The sequence below is a fragment of the Hyperolius riggenbachi genome, chromosome 1 (genome assembly GCF_040937935.1).
Source record: "Hyperolius riggenbachi isolate aHypRig1 chromosome 1, aHypRig1.pri, whole genome shotgun sequence".
Lineage (NCBI taxonomy): Eukaryota > Metazoa > Chordata > Amphibia > Anura > Hyperoliidae > Hyperolius > Hyperolius riggenbachi.
This window is the reverse complement of record NC_090646.1, coordinates 681437000-681455585: the sequence shown is the minus strand read 5'-3', so window position 1 is coordinate 681455585 and position 18586 is coordinate 681437000. Positions and strand designations below refer to the sequence as shown.

The 18586-nt window shown below is 49.9% G+C and overlaps 1 protein-coding gene across 1 annotated transcript in view; it reads left to right on the top strand.

The window, feature by feature from the left end:
• LOC137544555 (protein NLRC5-like) overlaps nucleotides 1–18586 on the top strand; it is a 302732-nt gene that overhangs the window by 188567 nt on the left and 95579 nt on the right. Inside the window, exons 16-17 of the mRNA XM_068265657.1 lie at nucleotides 15410–15521; nucleotides 15969–16086. Of these exons, the coding sequence (XP_068121758.1) occupies nucleotides 15410–15521; nucleotides 15969–16086 (230 nt within the window). The remainder of the gene's footprint in view (nucleotides 1–15409; nucleotides 15522–15968; nucleotides 16087–18586) is intronic.

Genomic DNA, 18586 nt, shown 5'->3' with positions numbered 1-18586 from the left:
CACGCACGCAGGGAGGGGGTTCTGATGTAGACGCACTTAGTAAGCTGTGTCCGCGCACGCGCTGGGTGAGCTGCTGCACGCACGCAGGGAGGGGGGTTCTGGTGTAGACGTGCTGAGTAAGCTGTGTCCACGCATGCGCTGGGTGAGCTGCTGCACGCACGCAGGGAGGGGGTTCTGGTGTAGATGCGCTGAATAAGCTGTGTCCGCGCACGCGCTGGGTGAGCTGCTGCATGCATGCAGGGAGGGGGTTCTGGTGTAGACGCGCTGAGTAAGCTGTGTCCGCGCACGCGCTGGGTGAGCTGCTGCACGCACGCAGGGAGGAGGTTCTGGCGTAGACACGCTGAGTAAGCTGTCTCCGCGCACGCGCTGGGTGAGCTGCTGCACGCACGCAGGGAGGGGGTTCTGGTGTAGATGCGCTGAATAAGCTGTGTCCGCGCACGCGCTGGGTGAGCTGCTGCATGCATGCAGGGAGGGGGTTCTGGTGTAGACACGCTGAGTAAGCTGTCTCCGCGCACGCGCTGGGTGAGCTGCTGCACGCACGCAGGGAGGGGTTCTGGTGTAGACGCACTTAGTAAGCTGTGTCCGCGCACGCGCTGGGTGAGCTGCTGCACGCACGCAGGGAGGGGGTTCTGGTGTAGATGCGCTGAGTAAGCTGTGTCTGCGCACGCGCTGGGTGAGCTGCTGCATGCATGCAGGGAGGGGTTCTGGTGTAGACGCGCTGAGTAAGCTGTGTCCACGCACGCGCTGGGTGAGCTGCTGCACGCACGCAGGGAGGGGGTTCTGGTGTAGACGTGCTGAGTAAGCTGTGTCCGCGCACGCGCTGGGTGAGCTGCTGCACGCACGCAGGGAGGAGGTTCTGGCGTAGACACGCTGAGTAAGCTGTCTCCGCGCACGCGCTGGGTGAGCTGCTGCATGCATGCAGGGAGGGGGTTCTGGTGTAGACGCGCTGAGTAAGCTGTGTCCGCGCACGCGCTGGGTGAGCTGCTGCACGCACGCAGGGAGGAGGTTCTGGCGTAGACACGCTGAGTAAGCTGTCTCCGCGCACGCGCTGGGTGAGCTGCTGCATGCATGCAGGGAGGGGGTTCTGGTGTAGACGTGCTGAGTAAGCTGTGTCCGCGCACGCGCTGGGTGAGCTGCTGCACGCACGCAGGGAGGAGGTTCTGGCGTAGACACGCTGAGTAAGCTGTCTCCGCGCACGCGCTGGGTGAGCTGCTGCATGCATGCAGGGAGGGGGTTCTGGTGTAGACGCGCTGAGTAAGCTGTGTCCGCGCACGCGCTGGGTGAGCTGCTGCACACACGCAGGGAGGGGGTTCTGGTGTAGACGCGCTGAGTAAGCTGTGTCCACGCACGCGCTGGGTGAGCTGCTGCACACACGCAGTGAGGGGGGTTCTGGTGTAGACGTGCTGAGTAAGCTGTGTCCACGCATGCGCTGGGTGAGCTGCTGCATGCACGCAGGGAGGGGGTTCTGGTGTAGACGCGCTGAGTAAGCTGTGTCCACGCATGCGCTGGGTGAGCTGCTGCATGCACGCAGGGAGGGGGTTCTGGTGTAGACGCGCTGAGTAAGCTGTGTCCGCGCACGCGCTGGGTGAGCTGCTGCACACACGCAGTGAGGGGGGTTCTGGTGTAGACGTGCTGAGTAAGCTGTGTCCACGCATGCGCTGGGTGAGCTGCTGCATGCATGCAGGGAGGGGGTTCTGGCGTAGACGCGCTGAATAAGCTGTGTCCGCGCACGTGCTGGGTGAGCTGCTGCACGCAGGGAGGGGGTTCTGGTGTAGACGCGCTGAGTAAGCTGTGTCCGCGCACGCGCTGGGTGAGCTGCTGCACGCACGCAGGGAGGAGGTTCTGGCGTAGACACGCTGAGTAAGCTGTCTCCGCGCACGCGCTGGGTGAGCTGCTGCATGCATGCAGGGAGGGGGTTCTGGTGTAGACGCGCTGAGTAAGCTGTGTCCGCACACGCGCTGGGTGAGCTGCTGCACGCACGCAGGGAGGGGGTTCTGGTGTAGACGCGCTGAGTAAGCTGTGTCCGCGCACGCGCTGGTTGAGCTGCTGCACACACGCAGTGAGGGGGGTTCTGGTGTAGACGTGCTGAGTAAGCTGTGTCCACGCATGCGCTGGGTGAGCTGCTGCACGCACGCAGGGAGGGGGTTCTGGTGTAGACGCGCTGAGTAAGCTGTGTCTACGCATGCGCTGGGTGAGCTGCTGCATGCACGCAGGGAGGGGGTTCTGGTGTAGACGCGCTGAGTAAGCTGTGTCCGCGCACGCGCTGGGTGAGCTGCTGCATACATGCATCATTGAGGAGTAGATGCGATCGGTGCTAGGACCAGGAAAGGTCTGAGCGCTACTTCCTGGTTTAGACAGGCCGACTGAGCCAGTGAATGGGGCAAAACCGGGGCTATTGCAGAGGACAGGGGGCAGATACAAAACTGCAGACACTGCAGCAAGTGCCTGCTGAGGTCCAGCAACACCAACATTTTATTAAATTTGAATATTTGATCTGCTTTCTGTTCCCTTTAACAGGAAGGAAGTATTGTAGCCTCTATATCCCTCTTGGTTTAGTGTACAGTACTTTAATCCATTTTATCATATGTAGCTGTTCTGCTTTTCCGCCACAAGATGGCAGTGCTGCCTATGTTTATCATTCCATGTCAGGAAACACTATACAGCAGCACAGAGGAGGAAGTAACTGTAAAGCCTCAGTCTGGGGATCTGAGTCCACATACTGCAGCCAGCAGTGTAATAATTCCAGAGCTGGAAGAGGGGCTGGACTGAGCTGGAGGAGGGGCTGGACTGAGCTGGAAGAGGGGCACATGTACAGGAAAGTTTTGGGGGGCACAGTTTGAGCTGCACCCCAGGCTGGATCAGGGCAGCAGAGGAATTAGAGGCTCCAGGCAGACAGAAGGGAGATCCTCACCAGCTCTGCAGGTAACTGCTGTATATATACTGTCTGCAAAGCTCCCAACTGTCCCTCTTTGGGAGCCCTGTCCCTCTGTCCTCCTTATTTGTCCCTCTTTCAGGACTTTGTCCCTCTTTCTATGTAAATTTATATATTTCTCTACTAAAAAAATGTGTTTGACTCTAAACTTTATTCCCCTCCTTTAAATTGATATAGTACTAATTTTAAAATGTTACTATGAAGGAAAATGAACCAGGATAGAAAGGACCAGTGTGGTTTGAATTATAAAACAACATTTTTATTATGAAACCTTTATGGTATGCATGACTAGGGGGTGTGACGGGGGCGTGATCAGGGGCATGGCTTAAGTGTCCCTCTTTCTCATCTCAAAAAGTTGGGAGGTATGTGTATATCCCTGTAATAACTATGCTGCATGCATACATTTGAAATGGGCGCCGGTAGACTTGGGCGCAGGATACAGCCGGTATATGGCTGGTCCTGCTGCTGCACAAGTCCCGGCCGTGTTAATTACTATTCCCCCTCCAGGCCGCCATGGATAGTGAGGGAATGAAATAATTCGGCTTCCAGCGATTGCTGGTGGCTGAATTACAGTGTTTAAGTAACTTCGGCTCCGTCTTCTGACAGCGCCGACGTTACTCACTGAGCTCTGTGTGATGTGAGTCCCATTATAGTCTATGGTGGCTCCGGCTGCGCCCAAATCTAGCAGCGCTGAAAAGCACTGCTTCGATGCTGCATATGTGGCCTCTGCTGCAGTGGCGGACATATGGCCGTGCCGCCGCACGAGGGCCCCTGAAGTTCCGTTTTCTTCAGGGGCCCATTAAGTATTTTTTATATATATATATTTTTTATTATTTTTTTCCCCCGGGGGGCCCCGACTCCTATCCTCCCTCCCTCCCTCACCTCGGGGGCCCCCCTCCCGGTATGCGCGGCAGGAGAGCGGCAAATCCGGGTCTCCAGGCATGCGCTAGAGGACTCAGCCGCTTGGTCTCCAATATGTCGACAGAGTTGGAGACATATTGGAGACCAAGCGGCTGAGCCTCTAGCGTCTGCCTGGAGCCCTGAAGACTTCCTGTATTTGCCGCTGGCTCTCCCACCGCGCATATCGGGAGGGGGGCCCCCCGAGGTGAGGGAGGGAGGATAGGAGTCGTGCCCCCCACCCGGATAGCTACTCAAAGGGCTACCTGCCTACCCACCCGGCTACCTAACCACCTACCCACCCGGCTACCTACCCACCCACCAGGCTTCCTACCTACCTACCCACCCGACTACCTAACCACCCATCAGGCTTCCTACCTACCTACCCACCCTGCTACCTAACCACCTACCCACCCGGCTACCTACCCACCCACCAGGCTTCCTACCTACCTACCCACCCGACTACCTAACCACCCACCAGACTTCCTACCTACCTACCCACCCGGCTACCTAACCACTTACCCACCCGGCTACCTACCCACCCGGCTACCTACCCACCCACCAGGCTTCCTACCTAACCACCCACCCGGCTACCTACCCACCCACCAGGCTACCTACCCACCCGGCTACCTAACCACCTACCCACCCGGCTACCTACCCACCCACCAGGCTACCTACCCACCCGGCTACCTACCTACCCACCCGGCTACCTAACCACCTACCCACCCACCAGGCTTCCTACCTACTCACCCGGCTACCTACCCACCCACCAGGCTTCCTACCTACCTACCCACCTGACTACCTACCGGGCTAGTTACCAACCCACCCACTAGGCTACCTACCTACCAACCCGGCTACCTACCTAACCACCCACCCGGCTACCTACCCACCCACTAGGCTTCCTACCTAACCACCCACCCGACTACCTCCCGGGCTAGTTACCAACCCACCCACTAGGCTACCTACCTACCCACCCGGCTACCTACCCAACCACCCACCCGGCTACCTACCGGGCTAGTTACCAACCCACCCACTAGGCTACCTACCCACCCACCCGGCTACCCACCCACCAGGCTACCTACCTACCCACCCACCCACCAGGCTACCTACCTACCCACCCACCAGGCTACCTACCTACCTACCGGGCTAGTTACCAACCTACCCACCAGGCTACCTACCCACCAGGCTACCTACCCACCCACCAGGCTGCCAACCCACCCACTCACCCACCCACCAGGCTACCTATCCACCCAACCAACCATGGGAGTTGCGCGCCGGATGGAGGCTGGGACAGGAGGTCTGCTGCTGCAGGTGAGTAAATGTTTTTGTTTTTTTATTTATATTAGCAGGTGTATGTTCTGGGCAAGTCTGCCACATGATTGCATGTATTTTCTGCGCAAATCTGCCGACATGATTGCACGTATTTTCTGGGCATATCTGCCGACATGATTGCATGTATTTTCTGGGCATATCTGCCGACTTGATTGCACGTATTTTCTGGGCATATCTGCCGACATGATTGCACGTATTTTCTGGGCATATCTGCCGACATGATTGCACGTATTTTCTGGGCATATCTGCCGACTTCATTGCACGTATTTTCTGGGCATATCTGCCGACTTGATTGCACGTATTTTCTGGGCATATCTGCCGACTTGATTGCACGTATTTTCTGGGCATATCTGCCGACTTGATTGCACGTATTTTCTGGGCATATCTGCCGACATGATTGCACGTATTTTCTGGGCATATCTGCCGACATGATTGAATGTATTTTCTGGGCAAATATGCTCACATTATGTGTATTTTCTTGAGAAAATCTGCACAAATATGTGAATTTTCCGGGGAAAGGGTCACCAAAACTTGGGCCCACTGTCTTTGCGTTGCACTTTTCAAGGGAACCTGAGGTGAGAATAATCTTGAGGCTGCCATATTTCTCTCCTTTTAAGCAATACCAGTTGCCTGGCTGCCGTGCTGGTCCTCTGCCTTTTATTCTTTCAACCATAGACCCTGAACAAGCATGCAGCAGGTCAGGGGTTTCTGACAATATTGTCAGAACTGAGAAGATTAGCTGCATGCTTGTTGCTGGTGTAATTCAGTTTATTACTGCAGCCAAATAGATCAGCAGGGCCGCCAGGCAACTAGTATTGTTTAAAAGGAAATAAACCCTCACCCCGGGTTCGCTTTAAGCTACAGTTAGCTCCGCCCTCATCCGGTCATTGCCACGCCCATTTTTTTGCCTATCCACACATGTTTTTTGCCGCAGCGCGCTAAGTGCGCCGCAGGTTGTGGCCACGCCCATATTTTCCCGTAGGGGGCCCACAATTACAATTTTGCACAGGGGCCCACTGCTGGCTGTGTCCACCACTGCTCTGCTGTATACACACATCTATGCAATAATCATAGTGCACATGTCATAGACTATACTGGGGACGGTGCACATCTAGAGCTCTCCTGAGCGCTTTAAAAGGCTAACACTTTGAAGCGCTTGGCTAATCTATGTGAATGGGATGAAGCACACCCGAGAGATGGGATTTTCTCCCAAACGTGGGTCCTGCAGCATTTTTGAACTTTGCTGAGGCCATTCAGCCTCAATGTTAAGTAGAGGAAAGTGGAAAATCGCTCTGAAAAGCACTAGATCAGAGCGATTCTCCAAGCGTTTTTGTTACAGAAGCTGTTCAGTTCCAGCTCTACTGTAACAAAAAATAAAAAACACTCCAAAAAATCGCTAAGCATGATAGAAAATTGCTAAGCCCATGCCTACAATCTCCTACAAAGATCACTTCAAAAAGCACTGAGCTTTTGCAATTATGCTAGCGCTTTTAGGTGTGCACTGGCCCTATAATAGGATTAGATTGTGCGCTCCTCTGAGCAGGGCTGTGGAGTCGGGCAATTTTGGGTGCCTGGAGTCGGAGTCGGGAAAAAATGCACCGACTCCGACTCCTAATGAATTTGTAACTGTAATTAAAATAGACAATATGATAAAATGTTCTATTTATCAGATAATAGTCATTAAAAATAATGTATATATACAGTAAAAGCTGTGCTTAGTTCACAAAAATGAAATAAACCAATCAAAATTAGTTACTTGTGCTGCTTCAATAAAGCAGTCCCCGTATTTTTAAGGTCAGATATACATATCTGATTGTGACTGTATATATGATGTGTACACAGGAATCTCTTATATATACTAAATAACATCTATGCTGTAAGAATAAAGCCTGATGTGTAGCTGTGTCACTAATAGAGATGGTCAATGAGATGGAAATAATTCTGCACTGATGCTGATTTATGCAAATGTATGCACTCCCTTTGCTGATGAAATCAAATAATTTGATATGTTGTTAAAATTTGGTTTGGTGACTACAAATTAAAGGATAACTGAGACGGATAAAAAGAAAAGTTTTATACATACCTGGGGATCCCTCCAGCCCCCTTCAGGCTAATCAGTCCCTCGCTGTCCTCCACCACCCGAATCTTCTGCTATGAGTCCTGGTAATTCAGCCAGTCAGCGCTGTCCGGCCGCATGCCGCTCCCACAGCCAGGAACATTCTGCACCTGCGCAATAGTGCTGCACAGGTGTAGTATGCTCCTGGCGGCGGAGTGTGTGCATGCGCACTACGCCCGACTGGCTCAAGTACCTGGACTCATAGCAGAAGATCCAGGTGGCAGAGGAGGACAGCGAGGGACTGATTAGCCTGAAGGTGGCTGGAGGAAGCCCCAGGTATGTATAAAACTTTAATTTCATCTGTCTCAGGTTTACTTTGTTACACAGTAGTACTATACTCTACAAATGCACTCCCCACAGAGCTGCAGGGAATCCACTGAGAATGTTGTGCACATTGAACACAGAGGTGTTGTCTGTCACCCATAAAGCTTGTTCAGATTGTGCATGAAGAATGTGTAATAGAGGAAGAATCTCCTCATTCCCCTGCAGAGTACCTGCACATCATTCTTACATGTACCCACACTTACATTGCCTAGGGCCTGATAGATGTTGTTTGTTCCGGTTTGTACCTTTTACAAGTACTCTTACCAAGGACTAGTTTCAGTCTAAAGGGAATAAATATAGTAGTCTACATATCCTTCTCACTTCAGTTGTCTTGTAAAATTCCTAAGCGTTGGCAGTTAAGAGACGAATTTCATGTTACATACTTTTAATCAACAAAATTGTAATATGCAAATTAGAGGAGTCGGAGTCGGTGGAATCCTAAACTGAGGAGTCGGAGTCGGTGGATTTTTGGACCGACTCCACAGCCCTGCCTCTGAGGACAGTCAGTGACATGACTATGTACTCTGTAATATGCTGCAGAAGATGTCAGTGCTATATAAATACATAATAATAATATGGTAGGACATTAGATTATGGTAGGATTAGAGTGTGAGCTCTTCTGAGGACAGTCAGTGACATGACTATGTACTCTGTAATGTGCTGCAGAAGATGTCAGTGCTATATAAATACATAATCATAATAATAATATGGTAGGACATACGATTATGACTATGGTAGGATTAGATTGTGAGCTCCTCTGAGGACAGTCAGTGACATGACTATGTACTCTGTAATATGCTGCAGAAGATGTCAGTGCTATATAAATACATAATAATAATATGGTAGGACATTAGATTATGGTAGGATTAGAGTGTGAGCTCCTCTGAGGACAGTCAGTGACATGACTATGTACCCTGTAATGTGCTGCAGGAGATGTCAGTGCTATATAAATACATAATAATAATATGGTAGGACATTAGACTATGACTATGGTAGGATTAGATTGTGAGCTCCTCTGAGGACAGTCAGTGACATGACTATGTACCCTGTAATGTGCTGCAGGAGATGTCAGTGCTATATAAATACATAATAATAATATGGTAGGACATTAGAGTATGACTATGGTAGGATTAGAGTGTGAGCCCCTCTGAGGACAGTCAGTGACATGACTATGTACTCTGTAATGTGCTGCAGAAGATATCAGTGCTATATAAATACATAATAATAATATGGTAGGACATTAGATTATGGTAGGATTAGAGTGTGAGCTCCTCTGAGGACAGTCAGTGACATGACTATGTACTCTGTAAAGTGTTGCAGGAGATGTCAGTGCTATACAAATACATAATAATAATATGGTAGGACATACGACTATGACTATGGTAGGATTAGATTGTGAGCTCCTCTGAGGACAGTCAGTGACATGACTATGTACTCTGTAAAGTGCTGCAGAAGATGTCAGTGCTATATAAATACATAATAATAATATGGTAGGACATTAGATTATGGTAGGATTAGAGTGTGAGCTCCTCTGAGGACAGTCAGTGACATGACTATGTACTCTGTAAAGTGTTGCAGGAGATGTCAGTGCTATATAAATACATAATAATAATATGGTAGGACATACGACTATGACTATGGTAGGATTAGATTGTGAGCTCCTCTGAGGACAGTCAGTGACATGACTATGTACTCTGTAAAGTGCTGCAGAAGATGCCACTGCTATAGAAATACCTCAGGCTTGGTACACATTGGTAGATTCCCCTTACAGAATGGAGCCAATGGAAAGCAAAAGAATCCATACACATCTGTCCATTCAGAATGGATTCATTCAGTTCCAATGAGCAGAACTGAAGATTGTACGGTGATCGATAATTCCGTACATGGATTGCCAACGCTATGGATGCCGACATAATCAGTGAAAGCCTACAATAATGGACAATGTCCTCTCTCACTAGCCTGACCGCTGCCTACGCTTCACCACTGTATCCACCTGTCTTCTGTCACGTTCCGATCCAGCACCACCAGTTCACTGGTCACATGATTCCATACTTACCTAGGAAGGAAGTGCTTCCCACGTCCACCTCGAACCCCACCATTGCCATGCACAAACCCTCTGAACATATCTGATGAGAGTTTCTTGGATATGTTGTCATGGCTGCGCTCCTCACCATGTGTGACCGCAACTGTACAGCACGTTAGTGAATACGGCCGCACCTGCGCAGTAAGCCAAAATCATGCAGTATGACCACCCTTATAGCTTACGGCTGTGCTGCCCTTAATGTAGAAGTGTCTTGGCCTAATGGTGGTGGGGGGAGGAGGATGAGGGATCCAGAGATTTCTCTCTTCTTAGGTACCTGGGAAAGTGGCTTAGCAATGCTTAGGCTATTTATACATATGAGTGGCCATTCTTTCTATGTTAAGTCCACAGAAGATCACATAGATACCAGGTAGACATGCACCCAACGTGCTTTACCACCCTGGCGTTCTATTAAGATCGCCAGGGAGGCTGCGGGAGGGTTTTTTTTTAATAAAAAAAAAACTATTTCATGCAGCCAACTGAAAGTTGGCTGCATGAAAGCCCACTAGAGGGCGCTCCGGAGGCGTTCTTCTGATCGCCTCCGGCGGCCAGAAGTAACACGGAAGGCCGCAATGAGCGGCCTTCCGTGTTTCGCTTACCTCGTCGCCATGGCGGCAAGCGGAGTGACGTCATGGACGTCAGCCGACGTCTTGACGTCAGCCGCCTCCGATCCAGCCCTTAGCGCTGGCCGGAACTTTTTGTTCCGGCTACGCTGGGCTCAGGCAGCTGGGGGGACCCTCTTTCGCCGCTGCTCGCGGCGGATCGCCGCAGAGCGGCGGCGATCAGGCAGCACGCGCGGCTGGCAAAGTGCTGGCTGTGTGTGCTGCTTTTTATTTGAGCCAAATCGGCCCAGCAGGGCCTGAGCGGCAGGCTCCGGCGGTACTGGACGAGCTGAGCTCGTCCAGACCGCTCAGCAGGTTAAAGTGAACCAGAGATGAAGCACCCTCATATATGTTACCATATATATCAGTGGGAACATTAGAGAAAACACCTACCCTGCTCTCTGTTTCATCCTTCACTGCTCAGCCTGCTTGTTATCAGCTCTGATAAAATCCCCCACTGAGCATTCAGTCTGGTTTTGCTCAGGAATCATTATAGCTGAGTCATTATAGCAGAGCCACAAGGGGGCAGGCTTGGGCTTGAAAAGACATCAGGGAAGACAGACTCAGCTATAATGATTCCTGAGCAAAGCCAGACTGAATGCTCAGTCAGGGATTTTATCAGGGCTGATAACAAGTAGACTATACAAGACAAAGAAATCCCTCTGCTCTGCAACAACTGGCTTCAATAAACTTAAAGCACAATGGAAGTGAGAGGTATATGGAGGCTACCATATTTATTTTATTTTAAGCAATACCAGTTGCCTGGCTATCCTGCCTCTAATCAAAGTAGATACCGTGGCGCCCCAATAAGCTGAGAGTAAGTTGCTGCTGCAAGGGATGAATCCTCACATCCAGATAGAAGTATTATGGTTGCACAGTGCAGATATACTCTTCTTAGTAAATAATGTATCTCTCCACTTCTCCACCTGTATGCACTCAATGTGCGAATAAAGCAAACAGGGATGCTTTTAGTGGATAATACTAGTTCATGTATTTCTGGATAAAAGGCAGTACAGGCAATACGAGGTGGGCACTTACTTCTAGAGGGTCCCAATCCCCTTAGGACCCTCCCTGGCTGATTACGCTTCCCACTCAGTGTGGTACTCAAGCCCTTCAACTCGATCCTGTCTCTGTGCTGCCCGCTCTTGTTCCTTTTTGACTAGTTTCGGCAATTGCCGTCTTCAGGGGATAAACAAGAGCGGGCGGGCAAGCACATAATATATATACATTTTAAAAATCATTATTACCTTCTTCGGAATTGCCCCCCAGACTCTCTCCAATGGTCACCGCTGCGGGCGCCGAGTGACTTCCGCTGACGTCAGTGTACTTCCGGTTAGCTCGGCGCTATGCGTGCCACGACGCGTACTTCCGCGTTCCACCTCGTTCCTCATGCGACAATGATGTCGCATGCACCAATGCGCACGGCATTCTGCATTTGAGGAGGGACATTTTGCCGGCGCCACGTGTATAAAAGAAAATGTTTCCGCATACTATCTCATATGCATATAATTGAAGGTGGAGTTCCTGGGGAGTAAATTCATGTCAACATCATATAAAAACATATCAATACTTATGTTAAAAATATCTCTCCATACAAAATTAATTTAAATTTAAAGTAAAAACCATTCACAGTTTCTTCAGTCTTTTCAATAAACTATTGCACTTCTCCTATACGGCAGTTCATATTTCTTATCCACAGCATCTCCATTTCTTATCCTGTAGTGACATCTAGTGTCCAAACAATGTAATCACATCTTGCTGCAAGTTCCAAGATTCACCACAAAGACCCAACGGATTCCATAACATTGCACTACCCCTATTGCCATCTAGTATTCATTCCATATATCTCTCCATATTATAAATATGTCTGCTCTGCACAATACATAATTCCAATCTAGTTTTCATGTTTTTTAAAAGTAATAAAAAAAGGGAGTAGAAAAGTATAAAAAAAATTCCTATAAAAAGCTGATAAAACATAATTAAGAAATACAGTCCTACCTTATCTTCAGTCTGAATTTTATGAATTTGCTAGAAAACAATTTGAATCAAAGTCAATATCCCATTCGCGTTCCGTCGATTTCACTTGAGAAAAGTTCACCTCCCATTCATTAGCCTATAACTTTATCACTACTTATCACAACTAACTGATCTATATCTTGTTTTTTTCTGCCACCAATTAGGCTTTCTTTGGGGGGTACATTTTGCTAAGAGTTACTTTACTGTAAATGCATTTTAACAGGAAGAATAGGAAAAAAACAGAAAAAATCATTATTTCTCCGTTTTCAGCCATTATAGTTTTAAAATAATACATGCCTCCATAATTAAAACTCACGTATTGTATTTGCCCATATGTCCCGGTTATTACACCGTTAAAATTATGTCCCTATCACAATGTATGGCGACAATATTTTATTTGGAAATAAAGGTGCATATTTTCCGTTTTGCATCTATCACTATTTACAAGTTTAAAATAAAAAAAAATATAGAAATATATCATCTTTACATTGATATTTAAAAAGTTTAGACCCTTAGGTAAATATTTACATTTTTTTTTTATTGTAATGTTTTTTTTTTTTTTTATATTAAACATTTTATTTGGGTAGTTTTGGGAGGGTGGGATGTAAACAATAGGTTTAAAATGTAAATGTGTGTTGATTTTAATTTTTTTTTACTTTTGGTTGTAGTATTACTTTTTGGCCACAAGATGGCGGCCATGAGTTTGTTTACATGACGTCACTCTAAGCGTAACACCCGCTTAGAGCGACGCATGGGGGAGGTAACAGCCAGAAAAGGCGAAGCTTCCAAGAGAAGCTGTCGCTTTTTCAGTGGGGGAGAGGAATCAGTGATCGGGCACCATAGCCCGATTCACTGATTGCCTGGTTAACGAACCGCGGGTCGGGAGCACGCGTGCACGCGCGCGATCGGCCGCGGTAGTGCGTGGTAGCGCGCGCGATCGGCCGCAGGAGCGCGCGGTAGCGTGCATGGTTCCTGGATGTAGTTTCTACGTCCAGGAACCAAAAAAGGATACTCAAGCCATTTGGATGTAAACAGTTCATCTTAATTATCCACTCCATTTCTCTTTTTGCTAGGTCTCTGTTCATATTGTTCCCCCTCCAATTCTTCTTCACCTGATCTATTATAGTAAATTTTAGTGTAGGGTCACAATTATATTCTTCCTTTAACCACTTGCTGACCGCCCACAGCCGATGGGCCGTTGCCAAAGTGGACGCCGAAAGGACCACAATACGCTGGTCGGCGGCGGGTCCTTTCGGCATGCGCGGGGAGCGATCGCGTCACTGGTGACGCGCGCTACCCCCGTCAACTGGCTCCGCCCACCCGCGTCGACAACCCGCCGGCCGTTCGGAAGTGCCGGCGGGTTGTTAACCCCACGATCGCCGCATGCAGAGCATATAATACGCTTTGTAATGTATACAAAGCATATTATACAGGCTGCCTCCTGCCCTGGTGGTCCCAGTGATCGAGGGACCACCAGGGCAGGCTGCAGCCACCCTAGCCTGCACCCAAACACCCTGATCGCCCACAGCACCCCTCAGACCCCCCTGCCCACCCCCCAGACCCCTGTTTACACCCAATCACTCCCCTAAACACCCATCAATCACTCCCTGTCACTATCTGTCAACGCTATTTTTTTTATGTTCTAAACTGCCCCCTGGGGGCTCCTGATCACCTCCCCCACCCCTCAGATTCTCCCCAGACCCCCCCCCCCCCCTGTGTACTGTATGCATCTATCCCCCCTGTAATAACCCACTGATCACCTATCAATCACCCCCTGGCACTGCCACACATCAGATAAGCCCCTAACCTGCCCCTTGCGGGCTTCTGATCACCCACCCACACCATCAGATCGTCCGCAGACCCGCCGTCAATCACCTCCCAAGTACATTGTTTACATCTGTTCTCTCCTCTAAACACCCACTAATTACCCATCAATCACTCTCCATCACCACCTGTCACTGTTACCCATCAGACTAGACCCTAATCTGCCCCTTGCCGGCACCCAATCAACCGCCCACACGCTCAGATTGCCCCAAACACCCCCTTATCAATTTGCCAGTGCATTATTTACATCTGTTCTTCCCTGTAATAACCCACTGATCACCTGTCAATCACCCATCAATCACCCCCTGTCACTGCCACCCATCAATCACCCCCTGTCACTGCCACCCATCAATCAGCCCCTAACCTGCCCCTTGCAGGTAATCTGATCACCCACCCACACCATCAGATCGCCTGCAGACTCGCCGTCAGATCACCGCCCAAGTGCAGTGTTTACATCTGTTCTCTCCTCTAAAACACCTACTAATTATCCATCAATCACCCCCTATCACCACCTGTCACTGTTATCCATCAGATTAGACTCTAATCTGCCCCTTGCGGGCACCCAATCACCCGCCCACACGCTCAGATTGCCCCAGACCCCCCCTTATCAATTCGCCAGTGCATTATTTACATATGTTCTTCCCTGTAATAACCCACTGATCACCTGTCAATAACTACGTCACCACCTGTCACTGCTACCCATCAGGTCAGACCCTAATCTGCCCCTTGCCCAAATTAGTGGAAAATAACACTTTGTGAAAATAAATAAAAATCAATTTCCGCTAACTTGTGACAAAAAATAAAATCTTCTATGAACTCACCATACTCCTACTCCCCCTTTGTCAATACATACTACACTATTGGGGCTCTTGGTGTTCCTCTGTTTATACTCCTAACGGAATACCTTGGGGTGTCTTGTTTCTAAAATGGGGTCACTTGTGGGGTTCCTATACTGCCCTGGCATTTTAGGGGCCCTAAACCGCGAGGAGTAGTCTTGAAACAAAAATGACCTGTGAAATCCTAAAGGTACTCATTGGACTTTGTGGTACCGCCGTACTCAGGAGAAGTAGTATAATGTGTTTTGGGGTGTATTTTTACACACACCCATGCTGGGTGGGAGAAATCTCTCTGTAAATGGACACATGTGTGTAAAAAAAAAATTGTCATTGACAGGCCTGCGCATGCGCAGTTTAGGGTTAGAAAACTGCACATGCGCAGGACTGTCACGCCAGCCGCCGTGATGACGCCTAGCGGGTGGCGTGATGACACCATGTGTCAAGATCCAGGAAGAGTCGGCCCGGGCTTCGCCGGTAACGGGAGCTGCCGGAGGGACACGGAGAGCATCCAGGAGGACGCCGGGGGACCTCGTGGCCTATGGTGGGCTGGAGGAAGCCCCAGGTACGTTTTTGATTCCAGCTGCTGCTCAGGATCCCTTTGATTTTCCTAAGGATGAAACGCTGTGCACCTCCTGTGTTTGGCAGACCTTGATATGCGTTATATAAACATACATTTGGTCCTCTTCTGGTGTAATAAAATAATTGGAATGTATTGTTTTATCCCTGAAGTCTGTATTCACACCTAGCAAAAGGTTCCCCTAAGTATCTTAAAGAAAAAAAAGAAAGAATTTGAACTTTTGACCTCACTGACCTCACAACAATATAAATGTTTTCCTTCTGTTCTGCGCAAGAGTTCAGGTTGTGTTGTACAAAAAGTATTTCACATGAACAGTAACAATATACTGACCTCTAGCTGTAGACATGTGTATGATCAGTTTTAATAGTTTTCAGATAAAAACAATATTAAATCTAAAATATTATTCTTTTCTCCTACAGTTTTCAGTATAATAATCTGAGCCTCCAATTCCTGCCCCCACCAAGCCGGACCTGTCTCATAACCAGTTGTGGGGTCCTGAATTCACTGTCCTGATGGCGGCTCTGCCAAAAAGCCGGATAGAGGAACTAGGGTGAGTATAACAGCCCTGATTGCAGCAGAAATGAGTAAGGGCTCCTGAATGTACAGGAAGCTGCTCCAGCCGAGATTCATACCCTGGTCTCCTGTGCTGAAGGTGGTTTCTTGGACCAGTAGACTATCCAGCCGCTACTCAACTGTGGGGCTGACACTATTCAAGTGTGGAATAAGCATGTGACTATTTTCTACCATCTCTGTGTGCTGGCCAGCCGGGACTGCTGCTTCCACTCTCCACCACTTTCTCTTTATAGCCGGGACTGCTGCTGCCACTCTCCACCACTTTCTCTTTATAGTCGGGACTGCTGCTGCCACTCTCCACCACTGTCTCTTTATAGCCGGGACTGCTGCTGCCACTCTCCACCACTTTCTCTTTACAGCCGGGACCGCTGCTGCCACTCTCCACCACTTTCTCTTTATAGCCGGGACTGCCGCTGCCACTCTCCACCACTTTCTCTTTATAGCCGGGACTGCTGCTGCCACTCTCCACCACTTTCTCTTTATAGCCGGGACTGCTGCTGCCACTCTCCACCACTTTCTCTTTATAGCCGGGACTGCCGCTGCCACTCTACACCACTTTCTCTTTATAGCCGGGACTGCCGCTGCCACTCTCCACCACTTTCTCTTTATAGCCGGGACTGCTGCTGCCACTCTCCACCACTTTCTCTTTATAGCCGGGACTGCTGCTGCCACTCTCCACCACTTTCTCTTTATAGCCGGGACTGCCGCTGCCACTCTACACCACTTTCTCTTTATAGCCGGGACTGCTGCTGCCACTCTCCACCACTTTCTCTTTATAGCCGGGACTGCCGCTGCCACTCTACACCACTTTCTCTTTATAGCCGGGACTGCCGCTGCCACTCTCCACCACTTTCTCTTTATAGCCGGGACTGCTGCTGCCACTCTCCACCACTTTCTCTTTACAGCCGGGACTGCTGCTGCCACTCTCTACCACTTTCTCTTTATAGCCGGGACTGCCGCTGCCACTCTCCACCACTTTCCCTTTATAGCCGGGACTGCCTCTGCCACTCTCCACCACTTTCCCTTTATAGCCTGGACTGCTGCCGCCACTCTCCACCACTTTCTCTTTATAGCCGGGACTGCTGCTGCCACTCTCCACCACTTTCTCTTTATAGCCTGGACTGCTGCCGCCACTCTCCACCACTTTCTCTTTATAGCCGGGACTGCCGCTGCCACTCTCCACCACTTTCTCTTTATAGCCGGGACTGCTGCTGCCACTCTCCACCACTTTCTCTTTATAGCCGGGACTGCTGCTTCCACTCTCCACCACTTTCTCTTTATAGCCGGGACTGCCGCTGCCACTCTACACCACTTTCTCTTTATAGCCGGGACTGCCGCTGCCACTCTCCACCACTTTCTCTTTATAGCCGGGACTGCTGCTGCCACTCTCCACCACTTTCTCTTTATAGCCGGGACTGCTGCTGCCACTCTCCACCACTTTCTCTTTACAGCCAGGACTGCTGCTGCCACTCTCCACCACTTTCTCTTTATAGCCGGGACTGCTGCTGCCACTCTCCACCACTTTCTCTTTATAGCCGGGACTGCCGCTGCCACTCTACACCACTTTCTCTTTATAGCCGGGACTGCCGCTGCCACTCTCCACCACTTTCTCTTTATAGCCGGGACTGCTGCTGCCACTCTCCACCACTTTATCTTTACAGCCAGGACTGCTGCTGCCACTCTCCACCACTTTCTCTTTACAGCCAGGACTGCCGCTGCCACTCTCCACCACTTTCTCTTTACAGCCGGGACTGCTGCTGCCACTCTCCACCACTTTCTCTTTATAGCCTGGACTGCTGCTGCCACTCTCCACCACTTTCTCTTTATAGCCGGCGCTGCTGCTGCCTCTCTCCACCACTGTCTCTTTATAGCCGGGACTGCTGCTGCCACTCTCCACCACTTTATAGCCGGGACTGCCGTTGCCACTCTCCACCACTTTCTCTTTATAGCCGGGACTGCTGCTGCCACTCTCCACCACTTTTTCTTTATAGCGGGGACTGCTGCTGCCACTCTCCACCACTTTCTCTTTATAGCCGGGACTGCTGCTGCCACTCTCCACCACTTTCTCTTTATAGCCGGGACTGCTGCTGCCACTCTCCACCACTTTCACTTTATAGCCGGGACTGCTGCTGCCACTCTCCACCACTTTCTCTTTATAGCCAGCACTGCTGCTGCCACTCTCCACCACTTTCTCTTTACAGCCGGGACTGCTGCTGCCACTCTCCACCACTTTCTCTTTATAGCCGGGACTGCTGCTGCCACTCTCGACCACTTTCTCTTTATAGCCGGGACTGCTGCTGCCACTCTCCACCACTTTCTCTTCATAGCCGGGACTGCTGCTGCCACTCTCCACCACTTTATAGCCGGGACTGCTTCTTCCACTCTCCACCACTTTCTCTTTATAGCCGGGACTGCTGCTTCCACTCTCCACCACTTTCTCTTTATAGCCGGGACTGCTGCTGCCACTCTGCACCATT